At 40.1% G+C, this 13410-nt stretch overlaps 1 protein-coding gene across 9 annotated transcripts in view; it reads right to left on the bottom strand.

Annotated features, from left to right (window-relative positions):
- CD44 (CD44 molecule (Indian blood group)) overlaps window positions 1–13410 on the bottom strand; it is an 87853-nt gene that overhangs the window by 20302 nt on the left and 54141 nt on the right. For 2 of the 9 annotated variants that reach the window (XM_027562668.1, XM_027562675.1), the window contains exons 6-11: window positions 12777–12902; window positions 10490–10603; window positions 9883–9999; window positions 6699–6827; window positions 5092–5229; window positions 1277–1372 (exon numbers count right to left, since the gene is read on the bottom strand). The exons of 2 other annotated variants lie outside the window; for them this stretch is intronic. In XM_027562668.1, the coding sequence (XP_027418469.1) occupies window positions 1277–1372; window positions 5092–5229; window positions 6699–6827; window positions 9883–9999; window positions 10490–10603; window positions 12777–12902 (720 nt within the window). The remainder of the gene's footprint in view (window positions 1–1276; window positions 1373–5091; window positions 5230–6698; window positions 6828–9882; window positions 10000–10489; window positions 10604–12776; window positions 12903–13410) is intronic. 5 more of the 9 variants (XM_027562669.1, XM_027562670.1, XM_027562671.1 and 2 more) reach the window with 5 other exon arrangements.

A 13410-nucleotide genomic window follows, 5' to 3' on the forward strand; every position in this document is an offset into this window, starting at 1 on the left:
GAAGTTCATCTAGAATAACCTGCTCAAGTAACTCAGATAAAATTTACACAAGGAAACACTTAGGTCACCACTGCACTCCATGATTAGCTTTTTGATCTCATTTGTGGATGAGGATTCTCATCAATGCACTGAAAGGCCAGGAAACGCTTGTCTGGGCAAATACAGGGCCCTCACTGATACATATCAATTTCTGGTTGAACCGTTGCCCATATCTGAAATGGTTTTCATTGTTCTGAGTTAATTTATTTTGTGTTCTTCTAAGAAAAGGACTGACCTCTGAGTTACAGGTATAAGCACACCATAAAGCATACCACTAAACCATGTCCACTACCCAGTAAATATTACAACCAGGAGAAAGACAGCCAACAAATCCCAAACCCCATAACAGAACAAGTCAACAGGGGCATAAAGGAGGACTATACGACCCTTCATTGGCAGGGACCAGTTTTAGGCTTATTTGCATCTCCTTTGAAGCCTGGTTGCTGGGTTATTTACATTCTTGACAATGAACACATGCTTGTTGATTTTTCCCCTTTGCCTGAAAGGGCTCACATGAAAAGACTCTGCCCAGTATGTCTAGCAAGCAGTGAAATGAGGCCCTCATAATTCTGGATTTCTTTAATACTCTGCAAAGAAATTATGAATGACTTTATGTTGATCTCTGGGATAGCCCTGCACCTATGGTGGATGTTAAGGCCACTAGACGTTTAGCATTGTTTCTGCCAGATGTTTTAGTGATAGGAAGAGATATGAGCAAATGTTCTTCTTTTATTCCCAGGGCCCTGCCACATTTTGACAATGTCAATTGTCAAAAAATTGTCTTGATCCTCCTCTACAGGCTAATGTGATTCCCCGACTCTCTGAGATTATCTAGCCCCAAACCATCTTTTTACAACCACTGAGAAATGCTACCCTTCTTCTGCCTTGTTCGAAAGATGGGACTCACAAGGAACTGGTCAGTTAAAACAGAGAGATACCACTACCCTAGCTGTGGTCTTGAATTTCACTAACTCAGAGCAGGAAAATCAAGTGGAATGGAGTCCCACATCCTTTTCCTTTTTAACATAAAGAGGAAACCACCACAAATGAAGGTATAATCAGATTTAAAGAACCACCCAGAAAACAAAGACAAGGAGGACAGATTTGATATTCTGAGTTGAGCTGAACCACACAGCACTGAATGAGCTATACCACCACCAAGCCCTGCATCAGGGCCAAGGAGAGCAAGAGCTGAAGCAAGAATACAGGTCAAGAGGCTGAGTGTCTTTATCCTTACGAGTTGTCATTGAGAGAGGTCCTGTCCTGTCCAAGTCTCCCACGGAACTCATGTTTGGATCTGCAGAAGGTTGAAGCGTTGTACTAGGGCTGGTGTCTGTATGTGAAGGAATTAAACCAGTGTTATTGCTTGATTTCCTAACTGCTATTTGAAGGTCATTTCTGGTCTAGAGATAAATAATGCTTACATTCAAACCTGCATGAGAGGAAAGAAAGCACATACTAATTCACGTCTCCAGAACTGAAATAAATGATCATTTCTCCAAAAGGGCCTCCCAAGAAGTAACTGGCTTTCATTTAAAGGCTGAGTGGTATGAAAGCTACAATCCTTGTTGTTTTTTGCTGAGTCTGGAAGAATGCTAAATGAGTACATGATGGGCCTCCTAAGCCTTGCAGAGAGACAGACATATAACCCATGTGTGACTTGTCCTGTTCTATACAAATGATCTATGCATGCAGCATGCTCAGTTGCTTCAGTCTTGTGAGACCCCATGGACTGCAGCCTACCAGGCTCCTCAGTCCATGGAATTCTCCAGGCAAGAATACTGGAGTGGGTTGCCATGCCCTCCTCCAGGGGATCTTCCCGACTCAGGGATCGAACCCGCCTCTCTTGTGTCTACTGAATTGGCAGGTGCATTATGTACTGCTGAGACACGGGGTAAGCCAGTGATCTGACATGTAGATAAAAGACAAAGTGCACTGGTTCAGGCACAATTTTGTCACACCCTCTTGACTTGGCAAAAAAAAAAAAAATGTTGTTACAGTCCTCTTCCCTCATTTTCTCCTCTTTTGCTTCATGAACTCAAAGTATAAATCAAATCAGCATCCCATACCATCTAGATGGAAGCCATGGGGATTTCTAGGGCAAAGAATAAGCATTGGATAACAATGAATCCTTCTTCCCATACACATACGTAGGAGATGTCTTTGGAATGTAACATGTATAATGTTGAACTACATAGAAATTTCACTGAACTATTTATAGAAGCTGTTTCTAATAACTATCACAAATCAGTTCTGCTGAAATAACAAGTCCCGAGTGAAACAGAGGCCACACAAGCCATAAACACCACCGCTATTGCCAGTTCTTGGATTCAAAGCCCACCCACTCTGCTGCCTCTGGGGAGGTTTAATCTGTTCCAAATGACTCCAGAGGGGAACACTGGAATATTAGGGACCCACATCTACACTGTAGCCTTTCCACTGCACATCAGGGTCTTCGTAGAACAAAATGTGGCTGACTCTATTATTTTAAAATAATAGTAGTAGTAGTAATTGCTAAAAAAGAGGAAAGTCTGGCTAATCCAAGTCAAAACCCCAAATGGATATTCTCCCAGAAAATGTCCAGCCTGCTGATGGTTCTAGACACTCTTGTTCATCTTTCCTTTTATAAGTAGAATCCTTTAAGAGGCGTGACAACATTCTATGGTTGAAGCCAATTATAATGTTCTTGACATCATCAATTTGATGAAAACCCTTTCTGTTCATCCACATGAAGACAATATTGACCGTGAAGCTCTTTTACTGGCTTGGTTTTCCACAACGGGTATCATCAGAGCCTCCAGCCACCATGTGCATAAAATGTGTTTGGGTCTACACGCGGTACTTCAGCCGCACAACATAATGGCCCCAACCCCACCATTCACACTCATCTTTCTTTGTGACATATGGATCGACTCACTCTGTCAAATTCATTTCCTTGGCTTTCTTTCCTTTAACCTCTCCTTATATGTGTTTTTTTTCCTAAAAAAAAAAAAAAAAAAATTCCCCTACTTCCTTTCTCTAACTAACCAGATTTTTTCCCCATTTTTCAAAAACCAGATCCAATCTACCTTTCTCTGAGGTTCTCCAAGGGATCCTCAGAATTTCTTTTGTGTTTATTGCTAGCAATGTTCATTTGACATCTATTACTTACTATCTCATACTATTAGATCTATTTTGAAGCTGTTTTCCTAGCTAACTTTTAAGTTCCTTAAGAGCATGCATGTGACTGCTAAGTCGCTTCAGTCATGTCTGATTCTTTGCGACCGTATGGACTGTAGCCTACCAGACTCTTCCGTCCATGGGATTCTCAAGGCAAGGATACAAAGTGGGTTGCCATTTCCTCCTCCAGAGGATCTTTCTGACCCAGGGATCAAACTCACGTCTCTTATGTCTCTCACATTGGCAGGTGGGTTCTTTGCCATCAGCACCACCTGGGGAGCTCTACCTTAAGAACATGGACCATGAATTATCTGCACACTGCGTGTCTCCATAATGCACTAAACATAAAGTACAATTACATTAGCAGATATTTAATACAGTCATACTTTAAGGGATATATGATCATTAATATTTGGGTACAACATAGTTACAATGTTCTGGAGAAATGAGACCACGGAAACTACTGGATTCATTTTGGAGATAACTTTGCTTAACTCAATACTGAGAGACATTATGTTGCATTCTGAGAACTCGCTTCAATAAGTCCTGTGCAGTGCATACCCTTGGGAATTTGGATCCAAAAAATATATTTGAAACTATGACTGAAAATTCATCATCACCATGTTTCTTCTCTTGGTTGATCTCCCTTTGTGGAATGTTACATGTCTGTGATCAAGACATCTTGTTAAATTTTAAAAAATTAATAAAATTGCATAATTCTATCCATGGATTTAGAACAGAACATGGATTCTTCTTCTTGGCAAACACTGGGAAAAGAGGGGCACCACTTGCTACCAATTCTTACAGATTCTCTCAGGAAAGTTGTCACCTGATTCTGATAAAGGAAACATGTCTTTTAAATTTAAAATTGTGTCAAATACAATAATAATCTTCCACTGTTGTCGAGCTCCAGCTAGTCTTTTTCTCACTCTCTCTTGTTTAATTCTGTTTTTGAATTGCGTATAGGTACATTGCTGTTTACTCACTAAGTTGTGTCCGACTCACCATGACCCCCATGGACTGTAGCCCACCAGGTTCCTCTGCCCAAGGGATTTTCCAGGCAAGAATACTGGAGTGGGTTGCCATTTCCTTCTCCAACAGGTAAATAAGAATGCTAATTAAGAAAACAATGATTCCATCCTGTATAAAAGCTGTCCATGCTTTAAATTCACAAACATTTATGGAGGGCTTCCCTGGTGGCTCAGAGGTTAAAGCATATGCCCACAATGAGGGAGATCCGGGTTCGATCCCTGGGTCAGGAAGATCCCTGGAGAAGGAAATGGCAACCCACTCCAGTATTCTTGCTTGGGGAATCCCATGGATGGAGGAGCCTGGTGGGCTACAGTCCACGGGGTCATAAAGAGTCGGACATGACTGAGCGACTGAAGGAGGAGAGGGTGGTGCAAATCCTAAGTCACTGAGTAGTGTATTTTATTTCTAAATTTCCAGGAGTAATTCACACAATTTTCTGGAGTCTTTTAGTTACTTGTTTGGAATTTTTGACCTCGAACATTTCTCTACCAAAGACAAGTTTTATCGTGGGTCTATAATGGAAATAGTCACTGCATCTATTACTTCATCCTTTTTAAAACCCTGTACTTGGAAGTACCTGGAAAAGAAATCTTGAGACTACTCCTCTTCAGAGAAAATGACTTCCATTCCCATCATTTTAGGACTAATCCTTCTTTATTCTCCTGCCAAATTCTCCGCTCTTGCCCAGGACTTCAGATTCAGATGTATATGCATATCAGTCTTACTAATAAAACTAATTTTGGAAGAAACAAAGTTCTTCTGGAAAGCAGACTGGTCTAAAGCCAAAGGGATACTTCTAGGAAAACAGCCATTTGGTGGCTTTCTAAAACATAATATATAAAAGAGCTCAGAGATTATTACCCATCCTTCTTTTTGTTTGATGACCTCGCCCCATTGGATGCGAGACTGGGTCGAAGACATAAGTCCAGGAACTGTCCTCTTGGCTCTGCGTTGTTACTCTTTGATGAGGATGGCTGACGTGCGTCGAGGCTGTTGTGACTATGCAGTTTAAGCAATTATCAAAGTGTTAGTTGACATCTAGCCAGGGATACACTGATTTTTTTTTTTTAAGACTATATTCTCTACTCAAGACAACGAAACCGTCTTCTGGGTCTAGAGGGCTGGGAAGTTGCATAAATGCAGAAAGTTTTAGCAGGTACAGTTTCATCCATGCTCATTTTCCCTGGCAATCAGCATGTGAACTAGAGGATGCAAAAGCACTAATAACTTCTCTAGTGGGTAGATGAGAAGTTATAGTAAAGATGGAGGAGAAATAGTTCTTCACCCACACCACATTGCCAGCATCCCTGGAAGGAGGAAGTGCAGGAGTCCAAACACACGGGATCATTCCTAGACAACCACATCCCGGTGAAACGCACGTGAGGCCAGTAGAGATGCAGGGAAGGAGTCAGGTAACAGCTTCCCCACCCCCCAGACAGACAGGAGAGTCAATGCCATTCATCTCAAAAGCATGAATGGACTCCATTAGAAGCAGTACCACCCAACAGTGAGATTATGGCACCAGTGACATAAGAATGCAGCACGTGCTTTGGCTTCATTCTGAGCCAATGAAGACGCAGAGGTAGAAAAGATGACAATAGTGACCCTTGGCAACAACCACATCATATAGCCAGTCACTGAATTCATCCTCTGACAGCCATGAATCCAGAAGCTGCCACACACCGGAAGAAAATCATGCATTATATCCTATTTTGCAAATGGAAACACAGGAATATTTCCCACTGCTATCAAGTAAGGATATGGAATTCACATTCTTTTACAAAACAGGATGCATTTTAAGGCTTCCATCACACATGCATAGGAGCTGGCAGAGTGAAGCTATCAGGCAACGCTTAGAAATGATAAGAGATGACAAGATTTGACTCCAATCTCCCCAATTCCACAGTTCAAGTATAGAGGCGGGTTTTTTTTTTTTTTAATTTAAGAAGAAACTATTGTATATTCAAGGAGAAATCTCCAAATAAACATGACAAAAGGCTAAATGACACCAGACAGGTGTTTGTCTCAAAATGTCTGGCTCCATTTCTTCAACTACTGAGGGTTTTCTGACCAAAAGCCTTCTAACAAGCCCAGTATTTTTTAGAACTGTGTTGTAAAGCCTGGATCCACATCATGGAGAAGATTCCTTTACAAAAGAAAAGGTAGTATTTTATACGATCAGAGTCTCTTCTACAGTCTCCCCAGGGGATGCCGACATTAGATCCGAAAGTAACATGCGCAAGGACATATTCTCTGTGTCTCCTTTCTGTGTCTGTATCCATTTCTGTGATTTATTATGAGCACGTAAGGGCTGGCTCTGTGACCATGTGACTGCATGGTCATTGATTAAGAGACTGTAACATCTTGTGACAATTATTTCCAATTTTTCTTGTTCACTGTCCTTAATGCCCGGCATTTAACACCCGAGGAAATTTTCACCCAAGTCTGCCTGTGAGCCCATGCATTACCAGTTGTCCCTGCTGTTGAATCAGAGTCTTCTTTTGGTGTGTGGGGAAATTCCCCAGGCCTTCCACTCTCAAACCACTGCTCTTTCTGGGTAGCTGTTTCTTCTGCTGTACTAGTAGTGGGTGCCTGGGCTGTGAGAAGAATGTCCATGGTGAGCTGTTACTGTTCAATTACTTTCCTTACCAAAACATAGCTTTCTACCTTAAACACATATACAGGTGGGACAGGAGGCAGAAAGGGACAGCAAGAAAGAGAGAGACCACTGGTAACTCTGAAGGGGATATTAGAAATCAGATGGCCTTTAGTCTTTAGACTTTAGTCTAAATCCTTTAGTCCTTTCAGGTGAGAAAACTGGGGCCCAGAGAAGTTGTGTTTTGCTCAAAATCACATCGCCAGATCAGCACAGTTATAACTAGATCACAGTCTATGAATTCCTAGTACTATTCTCATTTTACTAGAGTTTATGGCCTCACATACCCTGCCTGAAAGAACTGTTTATTCAAAAAATTAACCTCTTGTCTTCAGTGATTTGAGGGAGAGGAGTATATTATATAACAATCTATGATGAGATCAGCCTAGTAGGAAGGAAGGAAGCCTTCTCAAATAGTGGTCATATGACTCAACATCGCACACACTGGGAAACGTACCAGCAGTGCATTTGCCTAGCACGAAAGATGCTGGGAATGATTGAGATGTTATTCCACTGACATGTTACGAGGTTATGTCTATGGAGCCTCTAAAATTGTCAAAATCACGTTTTAACAAATTTAATTCAGTAGAAGAAAACTCTTCTAGCCAATGTTTGACATTATCTAAAACCTTTCTAACCAGTGTTTGGCTTTATAAGAGCGTGTGACAGGCTTAAAATTTCAAGCACTCAATGTTGTAATTGTCTAGTTTTAAAAAGGACAAAATGAATGAAATAAAATTGTACCAGGGTGCCTTTGGGAAGAATCAGAAAGTCATTGACATTTTCATCCATTGTGACTAACACTGAAGTTCTGTTCATCAAGAAAATGAGAGTGTTAAATACTGTACATCAACTATACCTCAATAAAAAAAAGAAAAAGAGACTGTATAAACTTGCCAGGCTGAAGTACAGTTTGCAGCTTGTAAAACTTATTTCATTATTTTAGAAAATAATGTGTGTGACTTGACAACAGCAAAGACATTTAAAAAAATAAAACTTACTGCCCTCATTTTACCCTTGCATTGGCCAAAACATTCCTGAAGTTAACAGGTTATCCAGAGGGAGGGGAAAAAATAAAAATCTTAAGTTTTACCTCCCCTGATTAAATCACTACCTCCTGACAAATAATGAAGATAGAAACAACACTGGATGTAATTACCAAAAAAAAAAAAAAAAGAAAAAAGAAAATTTAACCCAAATATAAGCTGATTAAAGTCAAAAAGAAAAGAAAAGAAAAGAAAAAGAAAAAAATGCACACACTATTCTGTACTCTACCACTATCTTTATAAACAGAATGATCCTTTAAATAGCCAGTAACCCTCTGTTGTCTTCAAAATATGGGTTAGCAGACTATAGGATTTCCATTGCAAATACAAAGATTGACTCTCTTCTAGAAGCTGTAGATGTTTTTTTGATAAAGCCTAGAAATCGCCAGCCAGAATCACTTGATGTTTTGCAAGTCCTCATAAAAGAATTGCTGAAGCAGCTGCCACTCTGTGTTAAGTTTTGTTATGTCCTGTTTTTCAGCTACCCTCCAGTATTCATCCCCCTCCCCCACTACTTTTTGACAATAGGCTCATTAATTCCCAGCCTCTTAAATAGTACACTTAAATAATACAAACTTTTAGGTACAAACTGTCTTAATAATTTCTAAGATAAACTATTAGGACCCAAAGGGACTGGTACAGAATCCAATTCTGAAGAAATTTCTGTTTCTTATTTATTTCTCTTATGTCTGTTTCTTATTTCATTAGACTTTTTGTTAACTCAGCCCATAATCCTCATGTGTATATCAAATCTATTGTGGTCAATAATGAGACGCAGGCCTGTTGGGTGTATTCAGTACGATGCTCTGTGCTGTGCTTAGTAGCTTCCAGCTCTTTGCGACCCCCTGGACCGAAGCCCACCAGGCTCCTCTGTCCATGGGGATTCTCCAGGCAACAATATCGGAGTACTGGAGTGGGTTGCCATTTCCTTCTTCAGGGAATCTTTCCAACTCAGGAATCAAACCCAGGTCTCCCGCATTGTGGGTAGATTCTTTACTGTCCAAGCCACCAGGCAAGGTCACAATGCTCAGGATGTTCAGTCCTAATCTATTCAGTCCTAGCTGATGTCTGAAAGTTTCTTTTTTGTCTGAAGACATCTTCAAACCATGGACTCCCAAACTCCTTTGACTTTTAGTGATTGTTTCTTACATTTTTTGCTTTTGGAGTGTTTAAGGCTATAAGAACCATGGTTGAACTATAATTTCTATAATGCTACGAGCTGTTATCCTAAATTAAAGCTTCTTTTATACCAAATATAGGCATCTCTGAGAGAGAGACAAAAAAAGAAGAGAATATACTTACTTCTTTTTTGTCCTATCCTCATAGGCCAGTAGAAAGACTTGAAATTGCTTTAGGAAACCTGAGATGTTTGCATATAAGTAAAAACAGCATCAAAGCCTTCCCCCAAATTACCCTGAGCTTAAAAACAGAAAAAGAACAGTCAAGGAATTCAAATATAGTCCATCTAAGTGACTGTCTTTCCTCCCAAGAGGACAAGGGAGGTGTTTCTACAATGGGGTGAGAAACAGAACGTGAAAAAGAAGCTGGATTTCGCAAAGATCTTTACAGAAAGCAAAGAGTTGCCAAGATCCTTGCACCTGTCACCCTTTCTTTTACATGCCACTGCTAAGCACCGAAAGAACACACTCTCCTTCAGACATTTTCGTAAAAACACACAAACTCCCCAGATGGAGCCTCTGGGAATCTTTAACACAAAAAACCATATCTTAGATATTTTTAAACATTTTGGCCTTTTGGGCAACTTGACAAGTTAGTATTTTTAATTCCCATTTCTAAGAAACCATGTGCAGATTTGGCAGCTTTTTATGCTCTGGGGATAAAAGAAATTACTGTGTGGAGATAGAAGATGTAGCCCATGTCTTTTCCCTACTCTCTGGAGTGACTTCACTACTCAACTACACCAGAACTGCTGATTGCCATCCTTCTTACTTGTGCTTGTAGAATGCGGGGTCTCCTCTTCATCATGATACCCACGGTGACTGCGAGAGGAGTGTGGTTCCTGGGTCCAGCTTTCTCCGTAAGCACTGGTACTACTTCTGTCCACATCTGTCGTGATGATGGTTATATACATTGTGACTTTTTATCAACCGGTTTTTGATGGTTCTGTGTGTTGTTTTTTTTTTTTTTTTTTCATTAAAGTACGTGCCATCTAATGGTTCAATGTCTAAGTAGTACCTCTGAGCATCAACTCTTAATACTTTTGCATGATATTGCTAATCTCTCCCAAGAGAAAACCAAAGTGCATAGAATTTTGTCAAGGGCAGCCCCGCAAACTATTTTAACATGTTCAGTTTTATAATGAAGCAATGTAAAATATCTTATGCCCAGATGATATAATTGACAAATGACTCAAGCTGAATGGAAGTTCAAGCTTCAAGTTTCAAGTTTCAATCAAGTTTCAAGCTCATGAAAGTTCATTAAGAATTTGTGATGAAATATTAACTAAATTTCCCCACTGTGTCCTGATGATTGACATTTGCAGCACCAAAGACTTTGAGGGGGAAAAAAAATTCTTTAAGTATGCATAACCCATTACCAGTCATCCTTGTGGTTGTCTGAAGTGATGCTTCTGGATTCGAATGGTCTGGGTTCCTTTGGATCCAATTCTGGTTCTCTTGTGGGTGGGTAAAAACCCGTGGTGTGGTAGAAACTGTGACAATGATGATTCAAGTAATTAGGAGAATGTTATTTCTTGAGCCTTCACCATTTGTTTTGTACATTTCTCCCTTCTGTAGTCTACAGAGTCATTCATCTATACCAGGCTGTATAGATGGTAGAGCAGAAACGAAGGGACAGTGGAGAGTGGCTTCAGCTTGACTCAGCCATACTGTTAAGTATCTCAGTGTCCTTCGCATTCTGTCAGAGAACACGTGGAGGTCAGAACATGAGATCTCCTGGAGAAAGCAGCCAAAGAAGCTGCAGCAGGAGGAAGGACAGCTTTGAAAACACCAGCCCTCCACCGAGGAGAACCAAAGACATCAACGCATTGCACGTCCATGCAGTCTGTAACAACCCTCTGCACTTGAAAACCCAAGGAATCTCTAACACCGACAGGCGTGCTTACAGTAGATGCTTGAGCTGAAGAGTAGATGCTTGAAAGTTATGCCGTGATGACCACTTTACTTCGTTAGTAGCATGATGGGGAAAGAAACACCCTGAGGAGCCAGAGCTTTCCTACTGACGATTCAAAGGCAGAATATCTACCTAGAACAGCCATGTGATGAGCTATGTATTTCTGAATATTTATCAAACACGTCAGAAATTCTCATCAAATACAGAGCATTTCATGAGCAAGCCATTCATAGCCAATGAAAAGAAAACCAAGATGCATACATTCAGTAGGAAAAACCATAGGTAGCCAACCACCATTGCAGCAGCGCCCCTAAAATAAAAAGCAGCAGACATCCACCACTGCCCTGATATTGTCACCCCCAAACATGACAGGGCTGGAAGAAAAGACGCACACGACAGAAGAATCATGACAAAATCAGAACCAACGTCTTTTGGAAAGGTTATTTGCAAATCCATCCTAATTTTTTCAAACTTTATTTTGATACCCAAATAATACAAAACTCTTTTCAGAATGATAATACTATTGGATTTTATTTCACAAGTTAATAAAATCAGGTAAAATCATGAACTACGTTCTCAATTAGTATGAAAAACTGGCAGTTATCATACCCCAATAGAAGGAAGTGGGCATCCAGCTCAATTAACTGCATAGGTGCCAAGAAGGAAAGTGAGCTGAGATGGAAAAATATGCCGCAGACATGAAATGATATCAAGGGAAGCTCCCCCCTGGAGCCTGAGCATACAATTTATTTTCAGGTTGATCTGTTTGGCTTGCCATTTAAGAGGGTTTAGTTTCTCAAGTATCAAGACCACATCTTTCCCGATGCCTAACCTAGAAGATACGGCTATATCCTGAACCCAACAGACAGTATAATAGTAAAGCTCCAGTGTTTTGAGGGTATTTGGTATTCTTTCTGAAGTTACTAAGAGAGCTCCCTTGTTAGTTTCTAAGCTCTGCAGGGGTGTCCAGCTAAGGAATACAGCTTAGATATAAAGCATATAGTTCACCCCAAGTAGTTGTTGTACCGATGTCATATACTCAAATGTCATATACTCAAATAGCATAGGTCTAAGCTATTCTTTTGGACCCCTTCCTCCTGGGATGCTATACTTTTGGGGAGGACGCTCTCAGGTTCAAATAGGACAGACTGGACTTTGGTGACCTGAGAGAGCTCACTTAGCACCCCAAAGGCACATCTTTTCTTTAAAAAAAAAAAAGGCAGAGCTGTGATGGAGTCAGTTTCAGCAGTCTCATCTCGTTCAGCAGTATCTTAGCTCATGAACAGGTAAGTATAGGAAACTCAGTTATCTGGCAGAGTATTAGACCAATTTTTGATTTTTTAAAGGACCTTTCAGCTCAATTTCCATCTCTAGTCTTAAAAGAGTTTTATAACTGTCACAAACTTGGATACTATGGCGCAATGGCTTCACTATTTGTCTTTAATAATTGGCACTGTCATGTTATAGCTCAGCTTTAACACATAAATAAACAAAACAGGAAGGATTTACACGAGGCATTGAGAATTTTATAAAAGAGTTCCTCCGTGTCTCCTCCAAAGATATTTTGGCTTCCATTAAAAAAAAAATCAGTTTCTTCTTTCATAATCTCATCAATGCATAACTAACCTGTGATCACAGGCTTATGCTCATTTCTCATATTAACTATTTCCCAAGAAAGATCCTATCGGGCTTCATTCAGATTAATCGATAAGCCTGGCACAGATGGTTCTATAGGAATTGATTATTCTTACTGGTGCTGGAGATAAAATCTTCATCATCACCAATGCCTGATCCAGAATAACTGGGGTGTCTGTCTCTTTCATCTTCATTTTCTTCAGTTGGCTCCCAGCCTGCTGAGATGATACTTGAATCCGTACCTGTTGTGGTGACTTGCGTTAGTAGCTGAGCTGAATGCCAAGTGACCCATTTCACAAAGGAAGAAAAACAGGCACAGAACATACATCGAATTCCCAAGATTATAAGAAAGAAGTGAGAGATTTGACTTCTATACTCCAAATTGTTATATTCTGGTCTCAAGCTAATGTATAGATCTAAAGACAATTGGGTATGATCTTTACAATGGAATACTCTTTTCAAGGAAGTTAAAAGAATAAATATAGACATAACCTTGCCAAAGAAGTAAAAGAGAAAAACGCCGATAAACTCTCCCATGCTTTCAGATGCATTTATTATTAAGCATATGCCATGAAAGCTAGGCTGTCAAGAACAGAATAAAAAAGTTTCACACGTGCCTATTTGTTGTGTTAAGCCACCTTCAGTAATACCTTGGAATCTAAACACATGTCAATCATTTCTAAAAATCCCTCAGTTGTATTCACAATTTGCTATTCACCCAGCTATTAGATTTGATCTTCTCTAGCATTT

The sequence above is a fragment of the Bos indicus x Bos taurus genome, chromosome 15, assembly GCF_003369695.1.
Source record: "Bos indicus x Bos taurus breed Angus x Brahman F1 hybrid chromosome 15, Bos_hybrid_MaternalHap_v2.0, whole genome shotgun sequence".
NCBI lineage: Eukaryota > Metazoa > Chordata > Mammalia > Artiodactyla > Bovidae > Bos > Bos indicus x Bos taurus.